Source organism: Necator americanus, chromosome X, assembly GCF_031761385.1.
Source record: "Necator americanus strain Aroian chromosome X, whole genome shotgun sequence".
Classification (NCBI taxonomy): Eukaryota; Metazoa; Nematoda; class Chromadorea; order Rhabditida; family Ancylostomatidae; genus Necator; species Necator americanus.
The window spans coordinates 21,987,613-22,002,240 of NC_087376.1; the positions used below are offsets into that span (position 1 = coordinate 21,987,613).

At 42.9% G+C, this 14,628-nt stretch overlaps 4 protein-coding genes across 7 annotated transcripts; 2 read left to right on the forward strand and 2 right to left on the reverse strand.

Annotated features, from left to right (window-relative positions):
• Nucleotides 1-437: 437 nt before the first annotated feature.
• RB195_024724 (uncharacterized protein) lies at nucleotides 438-2,085 on the forward strand (the record flags this gene model as incomplete). Of its 3 annotated transcripts, XM_064212601.1 has the most annotated exons (2): nucleotides 438-1,154; nucleotides 1,264-2,085. In XM_064212601.1, the coding sequence occupies 2 exons, from the start codon at nucleotides 438-440 to the stop codon at nucleotides 2,083-2,085; spliced, it is 1,539 nt and encodes a 512-aa protein (XP_064068482.1). The 3 variants fall into 3 exon arrangements, with proteins under 3 accessions (XP_064068482.1, XP_064068483.1, XP_064068484.1); XM_064212602.1 differs by lacking the exon at nucleotides 1,264-2,085 and having other exon boundaries at nucleotides 438-1,160; XM_064212603.1 differs by lacking the exon at nucleotides 438-1,154 and having other exon boundaries at nucleotides 1,171-2,085.
• Nucleotides 2,086-2,114: 29 nt separating this feature from the next.
• Nucleotides 2,115-3,188, forward strand: RB195_024725 (uncharacterized protein; the record flags this gene model as incomplete). Its single annotated transcript, XM_064212604.1, has 1 exon — nucleotides 2,115-3,188. One exon carries the CDS (start codon nucleotides 2,115-2,117, stop codon nucleotides 3,186-3,188), a length of 1,074 nt encoding a protein of 357 aa, XP_064068485.1.
• A 184-nt stretch (nucleotides 3,189-3,372) lies between these two features.
• Nucleotides 3,373-9,950, reverse strand: RB195_024726 (uncharacterized protein; the record flags this gene model as incomplete). Of its 2 annotated transcripts, XM_064212605.1 has the most annotated exons (4): nucleotides 3,373-3,403; nucleotides 3,565-3,662; nucleotides 7,700-7,789; nucleotides 9,822-9,950. In XM_064212605.1, 4 exons carry the CDS (start codon nucleotides 9,948-9,950, stop codon nucleotides 3,373-3,375), a joined length of 348 nt encoding a protein of 115 aa, XP_064068486.1. The 2 variants fall into 2 exon arrangements, with proteins under 2 accessions (XP_064068486.1, XP_064068487.1); XM_064212606.1 differs by lacking the exons at nucleotides 3,373-3,403; nucleotides 9,822-9,950 and having other exon boundaries at nucleotides 3,513-3,662; nucleotides 7,700-7,786.
• Nucleotides 9,951-10,540: 590 nt separating this feature from the next.
• On the reverse strand, nucleotides 10,541-10,807 carry RB195_024727 (uncharacterized protein; the record flags this gene model as incomplete). Its single annotated transcript, XM_064212607.1, has 1 exon — nucleotides 10,541-10,807. One exon carries the CDS (start codon nucleotides 10,805-10,807, stop codon nucleotides 10,541-10,543), a length of 267 nt encoding a protein of 88 aa, XP_064068488.1.
• Between the last annotated feature and the right edge of the window lie 3,821 nt (nucleotides 10,808-14,628).

Below are 14,628 nucleotides of genomic sequence, written 5' to 3' on the forward strand. Positions count from 1 at the left end.
AGCGAAGAAAACGCTTGTCCCCCAACCAATGATTTCTGCTCTGGGTTTTTCGGGAATTTTGGAGCAACGATCCCCAATTTCCAGATTTGGAAATTTACTTCCACATGGGGCCGCGTATACGAATCTCATTGATACATGTACGTGGTGGCCCTGCTTTAACTAAACGCAATCAGGCGTTCGAGTGTACGCATTGGGAACATAAGAGCTATATAGCCTGCATTGTTATATGGCGAAATATTCCCACAAATTGCAAAAAGGTGACGTCGTCCAGCACACCGCCAAAGCCCATAACCTGAAAGGTCAACTGCCTGAAGAGAGCACGGAATCTTTGGCAACAACCATTCGTTTCGTCACGCTGAACTGCCGAACACTATCGAGTGAACACCAACAAGTCGCTCTATTCAGACTTCTGCGATATCTCTGTGTGCCTTTTACGCATGAGAGATCGGCCCGTCATCAGCTTCGAAAATTACACCACATCCTGCGGCGATGCTGATGAGAACAAAGTAGGTGGCTGCGCGATGGCTGTGAGGAACGATTACAAGAACTTGGTGGAGGAATTTGGCTTAACGTCGTCTAGATGCGCCTTTCTACGACTGCGGGATCGCGGAGGACGTAAACTCTGGATCGTAAGTGCTCGCGCACCTACGGAAACCGCTGAGGAGAACAGCAAGGACGCCTTCTATGATGAACTCAATGCGTTGATGTCTAAAATACCAAGCCAGCCGGTGGTTATTGTCGGAATCGACGCAAATGCGAAGATGCGACTCGAACAGCAATCCGATGTGCTAGGAAAATGGTACTATGCAGCGGAGCGCACGTCGGACAACGGTGACCGTCTGGTCGACTTGTGCGAACAGACGGACCTCATCATCGCTTCCACGTTTAAGAGGAATCATCGACGCCATCAGCTCACGTGGCAGGGGTCAACCCTTTTAACGATTGAAGAGCAGCGCAAGCGGAAGATGAGGACTCTTAAATTTAAGACCGACTATTTTCTGACGAGGAGCATCCTCACTCGGATATCCGAAAATCCAGAGCTATTTGGAACGTTGCTTTCTACTCTGACCACCGTCCAGTTCTTCTCAGCTTCAAGATACGGTTTCACAAGAGAAAGCGAGGAGTTCCTCTTCAACCGAAAATCGACATGGCAGGTCTGAAAGATGATGAATGCAGAACAAAATTCCGCCAATTTCTATTCATGTTAGAGTACGGACCAGGAAGAAGCTTAGCGATGCGGACTCCTTCACAAAGTGCATCCAGGACGCTGCAAGGGAAACGCTCCCGATTCTATTGCCGCGGAAGAAGTTTGCCTTTGCATCTGCGGAAACAAAATTCACGCACGCTATATGTGTCGCGCGCAGCGCTGGTGACTTCAACCAGGAAAAGCGTCTTAGAAGGAAGCTGCGTCGTCAACTGCAACAAGACCGCGATAACGAGTGGACGTCAAGAGCGATGGAGTTTGAGAAGATGTGGGAGGATAGGAACCCGCGGAAAGCCTATGCTCCACTAAAACAGTATAGCGGCAAAATGAAAAGATGTTCTCCTCTCCTTAACACTGCCAATGAAGTGGCTGTCGGTAAAGCAACCCTTCCAATTTGGAGGAATCACTTCAAGACCTTGCTAAACCGGCAAGCAGCAACTCCTGAACTCAAGCACGTTCATAAGCAGACATATGCGGTTAACGAGGAGTCACCGACCGAGTCAGAGGCTCTAGTCTGTATCCAAAAAATGAAGAATGGAAAATCTGGTGGAGACGACAGGATTAGCGCAGAAATGCTAAAATATCTTCCGCCGTCTGGGATTCGTGAAATGACAAAGATCATCCGTTCAATAGGGATAGACGAAAGGATATCTGACTCGTGGAGACACGCTATCACAATTCCCTTCCACAAGAGGTTATCTGTCACGGACCCTAGGAATTATCGAGGAATCTCTTTGCTGCGCGTTATGTGCAAGTTATTGGAGCGTATGATCCTGGACCGACTCATTAAACATCGCGAACAAAAAAAACGTGCAACGAGCAAGCTGACTTTCGTCTTGGCCGATCTACGATTGACCATGTGTTTATCGTCAGGAGAGTGATCGAAATCTGGCAGCGGTATTCGAAGCCAATGCAACTAGCGTTTCTGGACTTTGAAGCCGCATTCGACTCTCCTCACCGAGGCCGTCTTCTCAACGCGCTTCGCTCCGATGGAGCACCAGGAAAGTTCGTTCGCTTGCTTGATGACATGAATCAACGAACAACTGCTGCAGTTCGAACACCAGCCGGATGTACAACACCGTTTGAAGTGGTAATTGGAGTAAGACAAGGGGCAGTGGCAGGACCCTTCCTGTTCAATTTCGCCATCGACGACAATATGCGAAGAACAGTCGACCAGTATCCTGCCGACATTGTCTTAGCACCATCAGGGTGCCCCTTGACTGACCTCGAGTACGCCGACGATGTTATATTCGCGGAAAGAAGTACTAAACTTCAACATGTTGTCAACCTTGTATCGAAGCTGGCTGCAGCCTATGAACTACGTCTACGCCCTAATAAATGCAAGCAGATGTGGGTTTCTGCGAGACCTCGAATAGGAATCAGGGTGGACGGACAACCGATAGAACTCGTCGATGAGTTCTGTTACCTGGACTGTACGCTGAAGAACAACGGATGCGCTAAGGCCACTTCTGCATTTAACTCCTTAACGAAATGCCTTTGGTCGACCCCCATCACCAACGAAGTAAAGCTGCGAGTCTACCTACCCGCAATTCGCCCCATCATGATGTACGGATCGGAGACTTGGGCAGTTATGGATATATGGAGAGGTCTCCCATCAACGGGTATGGAGAGGCTTGACTGCCCGGAAAGAGAGCTGCTTAGACGGCTACTTGGCTACTCTTGGCCTAGAGTGTGCCACAATGAAGATCTTTACGCAGAAATTAATGTGGTATACCGGCGGATGACACGTGGAAGACATCAACATCTTGCACCATCATCGAAAGTGGCTAAAGTAAATAGTCTTTGCTTCTTTGGTCATATATTAAGAAGACCGGCAGATCGCCTTGTTCAACGAGTTCTGAGGAGCTTGTCGAGTTCGAGCTGGAAGAAGCCACCTGGCCGAAAACGGAAGTTCTGGACTGAGGTGGTGAAGGAGGACCTGCGTGGGCACTCGGCGTGGATAGGCAGTTCAGGCGAGACGTAAGGTTTCGCAGAATATGGAATAGCGACGAATGGATTGATTCTGTGCAAGCTCTCGCAGAAGATCGAGAAGGTTGGTTAGAGCTGTGTATCTCTTTCCTGCAACCTTATCTATTCCTACTCTCTTTCGTTCTTTGATAATTAGCTTGACTTGTCAGATATGCACTCAGCAATATATAATAAAAGTTTTAATAGGGTTCTTTGACTATGTCTAAAGTGCTAAACAAAAGAAGAATGAGAACCCAATAACGTAGAATAAAACACTGTGAGGCCATGACTAGGCGATATTAAGTATAATGCAGAGATTGTTCTTTCTATCTAGGCATGATTAGTAAAACAATGACGTTAAATAAAAAACAATGACAATAAGAAAAACGTACTTCCTCATCCTCTTGGCGTTTAGGTGCACCTTATTTGCCGAAGCAAATAATAAGTCCGCGTCATGTTCGAAACGTTCTCGAATATCTCGTTGAAAATACTGTAATTGTAAGGTGATGAATGACGAATTAAAACAATCGAAGAAATAGTAGAGCTCAAGTGATCCCAGAGCTCAAGTGACTTCGTTCGACAATAGAATTGTTTTTATTTTCAACGAATCAAGATAAGGAAGGCTTCGCAGCCAAATTACTTAGCGCTCCGTTCTAAATCCAACACAGTTTGACCCAAGTTGTTAGCAAATTTAAGGATAAATCAGACTTCACAATGAATCAACAAGAATGCGACTGGACGTCAAGTTCTGTCTTGTGAAGGTCATCTAACAATTAGCAAACCTCGTAGGCTACTTTGCTTCTTATTTTCTATTTTATTCTTTTCCTTATTTCTATTCTGCAATATGACAATACGGCAATATAGCGTCTAAGCCTTAAGAACAAGTCTATGGCAAAAAACAAGACTTGGGCCTCATCATTCAGCTTAGTACTTTGGCCTACAGATCACGGATCCTCTAAGATCAATGCTCAGGTTTTATCCCCAAAATCTTGTAGCTCCTCACCACTTGAGTGGCTTTACCCTATACCTTATATTAACTTTTTCCTACATCTGGTTTAGGCACTCGACCTCAGTAGTCTCACTACACACCTTGGTAGATTTTTTAGTGAACTTCAAACCACAGCTTTATCCCACATTTTTGTACGGCATCCACATTAATATCGCAACAACATACAGTTGTAGAGATCCTAGAGGAAAGTCTGCACCACGATACTACACAATTGGATATGATATTCATTTTTCGGCCTATTTTCGCTCTCTGCTGTATGAAAACCTTCCTCCACAAGCCTGACTTGCAGCGATCTTTATATACAGAAGACTATATGTAGAAGATGTAAAGATAAATGGAAAAAATGCTCCATGCTGATTAATCCCTCTAGGATGCACCAGAACTTTCGAATTTAATTCGGAGTCGTTTTAGATTTACTTTACACTTTATTCGATGACAAATCTTTTTGTTTTCTTGGTTTAAGTCCGCTCCTTAACTTTTTTAAAAGACCTTTTTTGAACTCTCGGCTTCTTATATGTTGTGTTTCTCGCTCCGATCCTCATCTATGATCAATGAAAATTAGAAGTAGTGGCACTTTCTGTAAATTTTTGCGAGAGAATTGAAATTTTCTTTTATTTACAACCTTTTCTGTCACCATCGTGGATCTCCCCCCTAGTAACCTTAAGCAAATACTCATTCGTAATCGCCTATATGATCGTATTTGCACGACACCGGAGTGTAAAATATGCCCGGATAACAACGAGGGTGATTGCATGAGTTCATGTGTTGTTTATATGATTTGCTGTGTACAGTGTGGTGACGAATACATAGGAGAAACAGCTAGACCACTATGTATTCGAATCAAAGAACACCTGGACGGCAAAAGGAAATCATGTGACTCCATTGCATTGGGTGGTCACAGGGTGCGGCGTCATAACAGAGAAGATTTTGAAGTTAAGATCACGATTTTGGCGCGCGAACCTAGCATTGCGGCGCGCAAGGCTCTGGAGGCTTTTTGGATCCACTCCAAGAGTTCAAAAATGAATCGCAAGGAGGAATGCCTCTCCATTACGCGGGAACTCGCGCCTTATTTAAGGCTGATATTTGATTGCGCTAGTCACCTCACACCAGGTATCTAGCAGTGGCGGGATAGTCAGCTGATGCTAAGGTACGATGTTTTCTTCCACGGGTAGCTATGAGACCCAACGGTTAACGTAGGACTTTCTTTGTTGGGCGGATAAGGCGTTTGATCGGATTAGTCACGTTCGATTTCACCCCTTTCAGGCTCTGAAGAAGGCGATATTGCCGAAACGTTAGCCACGAATAAAGGACTATAACAACCTCGTGTACGGCTCTACTAAAGAAAATAATTATTGAAGTGAATATCATTATCGCACAGGTAAAAGATAACGTTCTACGTCAGATCATGTAAACTGTTGGCTGCTATTTAAGAAGCCGTTTACATGATGAAAGGCAACACGTGTAGTGGTCATGGCTATGAAACGGTTCACAACGCCCCATTTAATCTCTGCCGAATACACGTGAATTAATTGCGCGATACTGCTGCACAACGGGACATCAATTACAGGCAACTGGACCCATTGCAACTCAATGTACAGGTTTGCGGGACTGGCTCATCAATCCCAGGCCGTCACTCCACTTCACCGCTTTCTTTCGCTACGGCATCACGTCCATTCCGTATGGCCCGTCTCACCCTATTTTACACCTCTCCTGCGCCGGCGCAGGAATCCGACGTCATGCACGCATGCACACATGCACACATATATACACACGTACACATACACACACGTTAGAGAATAAGCCCGTTATTATATAGCATGATGGTTTGCAAAATTTGGAACTATATATTCACAAAAAATTTTTTTACCCTTACCAACATATCACAGAAACCAACTTATCAAAGCCAAAATACACACCTGTATAGCTCTGGGTATAGTCGAATGGTAGAGTGCTCGCTTGTCAAAAGCGCGGTGATGGTTGACGGTCTTCACCAGTGTAGCACACTTTTGCATCAACATGGAGTATTTTTTTGACACACAGGCAGACACATACATACACGGACTAAGCGTGTTATTACACAGCATGATAGCGTGGTTCTTAAGTCCTCTAAGAAAAAAATCAGGAAGTACAATGCACGAAGAAATTGGATTAAAAAACCATGAGACTGCAAAAAAAAAAGAGAATTGGAGCCTCTAGATGCGATATTGTACACAAAGGTTAGGCTGGTACTGTTGGGATTCTAGAAGAATGACAGCAAATAGTCATCCAACGTTCTTTACAAACGTTGAAATTCACTTTTGTGTCAATAAAGGTGTTCTTTTCTCGCGTTTCTTTGGTCATCAGAAATCTATACATAACGTTCCTTTTTGAAAAAGATACCTTGATTACTCATGTATATCACACAACAATAAGCCAATCTGATTTCGAGCTCATCGAAATTAAATTTCCTTTGGTCGCTTAAAAGTGTTTTTTTTTTCTTAAATTCATTTGTTGGTCAGATGCAATCCCATGATTACTGATTAAAGTCTAAGAAATTTGGTAGCGCTCACCAAAAACCAAATGCAGAATTAGGCTCCTCTTTTCTGCGAATCATCCTTGCACCGTAGATAAAATTTGAGGCTACTTGTGCCACGAATTGCTCGTGTTTTTCTCTTTGGTTTGGACAGTTAACCCATATTCACTTATTACGCGAATAAAATAGTTCACCGCATTGGATCTTTCTAGCCGTTGTTCGATTCAATTCCTCTGAAAGCTCTGATTCAGCGTTTTCCACAATGATGAAAAACTCGCATCCGCACATTTTCTGGAGCGGGAGCACAGATTTGAAAAGTAGTTGAGGAGGGAGGATAAAACAAAAGAAAAAGATTTCTCATCGACTGAAGCATGATGAAACTTGGAGTGACCTCTTTTGTTACAATTTAAAAGCACTTTTTTCTCTTTGGAAGGTGGTGTAGATATAGGTTGGAATTCTGAGTTTTCAGAGACCCAGAATTTGCTGGTGCACGCATTAAAACACTTCACATAGCAGAATGTTGCACTATTGGCATTTTATGGAGGATAACGCATCCTTTTGGCGCTCTATCGACCACGAAAATGTTTCAGTGAATTTACCACTGTGCTAGACTTACCTCATTTGTAATAAATAATAAGATCTTCTTCATTAGACTGGAGGGGTTTTTTTCATCGTGAACAGGTGAATTTTGAAAGAGGGTAGTGATGTAAAAGATTGCAGAAAATGAAAGAGAAATAATTTTGGTTCTATCTGATTTTCAAAAATGACGGAAGTACCGTATTACTTAAGGGTGATGTAATATATACTGTAAACAACAGCTATTTAGCTGGCCACCCAGCATATAATAGACATACTAGACTTCTACCCCCCCCCCCCCCCAAAAAAAAAAAAAAAAACAAATCATCCTTCATTTCTATTGACTTGAAATCAAAGTATTCGCTTCAATTTTCGAATAGAATGTTTCTTCTGTCGCACCTATGGTTATCGTTATCCATGCAGAAATTACCTTGAGCATGCCTTCCATGTCCAGCCTAAGCAATTCGACGCGAGCTTGCTGAAGAATCGACATAGCGACGCGAAAAATGAACTCCATTCCCTGCAGAACATATGAACCTATTGCATCTAAATAATCGTAACTATCTCGTCTTTCCAAATCATAGTAAGTACTGTATATTCAAGAACCTGATTCAGACCACGAAAAAAGTTTATTTCTTGTCGCATTCAGAGACGGATAGCAAAACAGCAAAGGGATATGATAACACTGGGGATGATAGCTCATCAAAGGAATCCGAAACAAAAGATTTTTCCTTAAAATGAACAGATTGGTTGTGTTGCAAAAAGCTTGACAAGAATGAAGGTGTCTTCAACAAGTTCTTAGCCAATTAATCAAAAAGTCTTTTGGCGAAAACAAAAATGAGTACTACTTCTGCTACCTTTCGAACGAATGGCGAATGCTACCTTTCACAACAGCGGTGAATAAGTTCGGTAAAAAAGTGCACAGAAAAAAAAACCGCGTAAAACGCAAACCTTCGAGGGGTAGATTACAGTATGTTTTTGCGGTTTTTACAATGTTATGGGATTATTTCTTCTAACATACTTGTGATATTCTCGAGTATTCTCCTTGAAAACCAAAGAAGCAGCACCCGCAAGACGACCAGAAACGTCCGGCAGAATAAGCGCAAGACTAGGGCGCGTATGCTACCAACCTAATACATCAACGAAAGCTGTTCTCACCTTGTCGGGTATGCCTTTACAGAAGCATTAAGTTGCCATGCGGACTGTTCACCTACCCTTTTTCTAGAGAGGGAATTTGCCACCTTTCATTCTGATACGTGAGCGGTACCCCTTGAACCCTATCTACTGGACGAAGTGAAAAAATCCAACCTTGCAAATTTCTGTGAATGATGAACATAAACCAGGAAAAACAATGAACTACATACTAATATTCACATTTGGGTAGAGAAAGATTTGATCACAGATTTTAAGTGACCCCTTCTCAGTTTTTCCTTCGCATAGCCTTACGCAATGTAGAGCGATGAAAGCGATAACGTTGTCCCATTTGTCATAATGGTCAAGTTTGCTATAAGAATGATGAAAAACGAAAGCATACAGTAAAGACATGTACACATACGATAGTTCGAGTATTTGAGAGGATCAAGGCTTCTTAGAACATTTTGACGGATCTAAGTTTAGAATATATTTCTCTTATGTGAAGAGTGCTAGCGCTAGGATCGGATAAGAATCAGCTGCGACAGGAAGGGGGTGCTGATCTTTAATCACGAACTGTTATTTACTGGAAGTGGCCATAGAAGATGCTGAAACTCGCGAATAATGGAATAAAAAATATACTGTGAACGAAATGTATTATATAAAAGGGAAGTCATTCCATAAATAATGCACTCAAGTGGGGAACGGTCCTAGGGGATCCATAGCCGATTAGGTGCATCTGAATCTGTGCCTAGAATAGGCTGTCGTTACGCCAGAGCAGGCGTATCCTGGACCCGTTGTAATCAGCAAGCCCCATCCATTCCACTTAAATCATGTTTGCAATGCAATGACAGATGAAATTTGCTTCTGAGGAAGATTTTAGAAAAACTAAAGCTACCAACATTACGAGTCTTGAAAAGAGGAATTCGTGGACAAGAGACATTGGGATATACTACTGTGATCAAATTGAAATATGACTCTGCTTATAAAATTTACAATCATTATTTATTCTTCCAAAACTATTTCGTCCCATCCACAGTAATCCTTCTCCGACAAAAAAAAAAACACTTATGTTAGCGTCTTTTTTCAATTCTCGTTGTTAAACTTGACTTCCGAAACAGCTTTCAGTACACGCAACTATTTACGTTGTGTCTCTTTTGTGGGCTCAAAGCGGTGTCCCCGGAGTGGTCTTTGTGCTTTACAGGATAGTCAGAACTCAACGAAGTGTGAGATAACGTATTATCGTGGTGCAATAACCATGAGTTGACTCGTCACAAATATGTTTAACGTTTAAGAACTCTCTTAAACAAAACGAAACGGATCGGAAACGAAAAGAAGTCTGGCGGTCACAGAACAGGGGTGGACGAGGATGACAGCAGTGTTCCCACATTTTTCTCCACTAAGAAGCATTCCTCTCTTACCAAAAGCGCCGTGTGAGCGCCAGCATTGTGGTGATGAAGCCGCCAGCTATCAACAGTGTCCGGACGGACTCGCGCAACTCTTTCCACCAACCATTCGAGCACTGCTTTATAGAATATAGCATCGGTCATTCCCCGGAACAACCTCTTTGTGAAAAATCCCTTCAGGAAAAGGTAGAGTCAAAATACCCGCTTACCATGCAAGTGGCGCTAATTCGGTTTCCAAACATGGAAAATTTTGCATCTTTATTAGGTATTTTCGTGGCACACAAGCAAACACACACACACATGCGAACTAAACGCGCTATTATATAGCATAATATCTGTATGTCATACTAACCAAACCTAAAATTCTGACAGAACATTGATCTAGTTTTTTTAAGTCACATAACGGGACATACTATAGAATGGGATGTATGAAAACTCAAGCATAAAAATGTTCCTTGCAGCATATTAATGTTATGATCTTTACAAGTTTGAAAGAACAGGTCCAATACCTAGGAGGAAATTATGGATGAAATCTTGGGCAACAAACATCCATTCCGTAACATTGAACTTCCTGAGAATGTCGAGTGAGCTTCAACAAGCCGCCATGTTCAGACAACGGTATTTACATGGAGTGCCTGCTGCATTTCAGGAAACACCAATCAGAAATTTCACCGTCACTGCCACCACCGCTGAGTTAACCGTTTAACGGTGAGCTACAGCAAGAGGACTCCCCATCAACCGTAGATTTGCACAGCAAATCTGAAAGATAAGGAATACACGAAGAAACCGCGTTCTATGACGCTGATCGGATTTTCCTCCTGTTTGCGAAACGCCCATGTTTCTGAAGCGTAGGTCAATGCAAGAAGAACGGTGGTGTTGAATAGATCAGTACGGAGCCGGATGTTCTTAGTCCTCTTCTTCATTACATCCTCGATGCTGTTGAATGCTTTCCAATCCGCTCGTTTCCTTCTGCCCAGCTCGGAGATCAGGTCGTTCATCATGTTGATTTCCCGACATAGGTATAAATAGCTGGAGCATTCATTGAGCATTTTCATTTTTCAGCATGTTCGTTCCGTTGAGCATGAATGGAGCATCAGAAGCCCAACCGTTCTTCATGGACATCGTCTTGTCTAGGTTCAGCTGAAGACCGATCTTTCTACATTTCATTCATACATTCATCAAATTTGACCAGCATCTGTTCCACCTGATTGACGCTTGATGTTATAGGAACGATCATGAGCGAAACGAAAATGGTGTAAATGCCGACTGTCAACCTTCACTCCCATGTCGTCCCACTCCAATCCTCGCATCGCGTTCTCGAAAGTGGCACTGAATATTTTGGGTGAAATTGCGTCACCCTGACGAACCCCTTTCTTCACGTCGATTATGACGTCATTGTAGAATGGGGAACTTTTGGTCGTAAAGTTGCTATACAACTCACGAAGTATCTTTATGTACCAAGTCACACTAAACTCCCAAAACTAGTTAACTCCAACTAACTACCTTTAAGAAGGTTGACTATGCGTAGCTACACAAAAAGTGGGGCAGAACTTGAAGGCCGCACGAAAGTAATGATGTTGGGATCTTTCCAGGCAAAGATAATAATGGGTATAAATTGCAAGTATGACAGTGCTCACGTTCAATTCCTCGTAACCGTCCTAGGAAAAAAAGAACGGCGTTGGAAATAACCCTGTATGAACTTGCATATGAGACACCTTTTGAAGCCACATTTGTACACGCGCCACTTCCTTCAGCAGCTTATAATCGGTTTTTCCTGAATAGGAGGAATTAAGATGGGCGATGGTTTCACGATTTGGTTTTGCCAAACGTGTGGACTGAAAACAGGCCGCCACGAAGATAACAGAACGGAAACGTTGGCCATAATAAAAAGTGTTAACAATCTTAGCCCTTGCTTCATACTGGCAGTCGAAAAATTAGCAGAAAGAAGATTCTTGTAGTTTTATTCTACAAGTAAATATAAGTACAGCAACAACCAAATACAATAATAATACTACACACGTGATCTAAGTGTGCACTATATTTATCTAAGAAACCAAATAGTTTTTTCAGTCATTTAACGGGAAGACGACAAAATTTATTTATCGTCTCGACCTTGAATCTCGTCCTTTCATTCGATAGAAGGATATACCTTTTCTCTTCGTTTTCGATTAACTGATAGTATGTATTAGGCTGGGCAGAAAGTCTTGTCATCATTCATCACTTTTTCTTACTCTATTTTTATTACTTTATTTTATTTAATCGGGGCGGGTGTAGTGTAGCGGTTAGAGGTTCCGCTTCCTGCACGATCGATCGGAGGTTCGAATCCGCCCTAGAGTTCACCAAGCCTTTCATTCCTACGGGGTCGATAAATTGGTGCCAGACTTGTCTGGGAGGATGAAAACACTGACTTGACACAACGGCTAGCCACCGCAAGTCATTGTATAGGCCAGTTACACGTTCGTAAACCTCAAACGATTCTGAATTGAAGTGAACGTAGGGGCGCATCCCAAGCGGATTGATTAACGCCAGAAACTTTATCCTTTACTTATTTTATTTACTCAGCTTACAATAGAAATTTATCAGTAATAAAGTCATCATTATTAATTATAACAACGTCCCATCTAACGGGCAGATCAGCGTTCCCGTTCTCCCAGAACCCGGGAGACTGGGAGTCGAAGAAGTCACTGACCGCCCGTTCGACTTCTTCAATTTTGCTGAAGATTTTCTTGGTTAGGAAAGCCTTGAGGGGCCGGAGTAAGTGGTAATCTGAAGGGGCAAGGGCGGGAGAATAGAGGAGGGGGCACCGTGTCCCATCCTAAGTCCTTCAGTTTTTCATGGGTCTCCTTAACTATATGGGACCTAGTGTCATCGTGGAGGAAGTGCACCGAAGCTCGTTTCGGCCGTTTTTCTCGAACAGCCGATGCGAGCGTCTGGAGCTGACTAGCGCATATGGGACCGATGACGGTGTGGCCTTGTGGAAGCAGCTCATAAAACTGCATTCCTCTTGAGTCCCAGAAGCAACAAAGGAGACACTTCTCGGGATGGAGATCCGATTTGGCTTGCGTCCGAAGGTCTTCTCCTTGAGGGAGCCACACGGCACTGTGCTCGTAGAGGACCCAACTCTCATCTCCAGTAAAAGGTCTTCGAGAAACTCTTTTCAAACCGGCCTAAGAAGGAGAAATTGACAGTTGGATACCTGTCAAACCGGGTGCCACCCGTCAAGGTGTGAAGGATCCATTGAGCCAGTACCTTTCTGTAGCCGACGGTCTGAAGGCGACTGACGACTGTTGAGCTCCGGATCCTCTTTGACAGCGTCGAGAATGGCGGAGTCTTCGACAGTGTGGGGCGTCCCGACCGGGGCTTGTCTTCGAGATAGGTGTCTCCGCTTGCAAATCGGGCGCTCTTGCAGATCGAGAAGGTTGGGCAGAGCTATGTTCAAAGATGGCGAAAATGCGGGTAATCGCGTCAGGCGGAGGTGTTATCCCGTCGATTAAGCCAGTAAGTCATGTCTATATCGAACAAAGCAATACCTCAAACACAACAGCCGCACATTCAGTACAGAGATGACTATCGATTGAAATGGTGTCCTTTAGACATGCCAGTAGAGGTACTGTGCCCATGCGAGCCACCTTTTACCTTATTAGATGTATCCTTCCTCCTCATCAGTAGCATAAAATCAATCGAACATGGATAGATGACAAGTTATTAATTTACAACTTTTATATACTAAAAAGCAAAACAAGAACTCAAATTGAAATAGGAGTGTGAATAAGAATTGGAAAAACGAAAAAAAAAAAACATCAAGGTATTTCAAACTTCAAACATATGTTTACACTTCGAAACGTATCATAGTTCAACACTGCTGTTCTCCATCTTTATAAGTTGAAGAGTGGTTGTAATATATCACTACTGGAAGCGTTAAGCTTCTTTACTAATACTACGTGATCCGCATCGATGAAATGGGTGGAGCACAAGGTAGAACAACGAAATGGACTGGTGATGCTACTAGCTGCTGTGCAGCGCACTTATCTATTATCATTACCCGCTATTTGTCTAAACATAAGTCGTCACAGGAGAGCAGGTTCCTAACGATACACTCACGCACGTAGCTGCATAAATGTAGCTAGCAAGATTACATTGTTCTTTATTCTGTTAGAACCTGGAAAAACATATAGCTTGATTTTGCTACCTTGCAAAGTCATACTGAAAAGATTAAAATAGCCGAATTATTAGAAGTTTAAAAAAGGCAACAAAAGAACAGAAATGACAGGAATATTAAATCTGTGTACGGATAAGGCAACATGTATAGACCGCAACTTAGGTTCCAAAAAGTATGAGCTGCAAAAACTACGGCCAAGAAGGACAGCCTCATCATGAAGAGTCTTCAGAGGCTAAGACGTAAAAGTATGGTAAAAGTATAGTATAATAGAGTATAAAGTAAAAGTAAAATATAGTAGAACGAAATTGTAACCTTTAACGAAATAGCCAAGAAAATGGTCGCTCATGCAATCTTCCATCGACACCTGTGTGTCATTCGAAGGCTAAGCAAATGGTGTCAATGGATTAATCAACAGCAACTTCTCGAGTCTAATCGTCCGCAGATTTGTGCTCTTCCTCAGTGTCAGACCTCAAAAATGAACGCTAACTGGGCCGAAAAGTGGCTGGTAATGGGAAGCCGGTTTTCTAAAAAAAAATGTCAAGCACCGAGAACAGTGGGAAAAGAACTAGGAAAGGAACGAGACCGGCTTAGCGAGGTCTTCATCCATGTATTGTTTACAGGTTGTAAGGGTTATCGTCGTTTAAAGGGGGGGGGGGGGGGGGG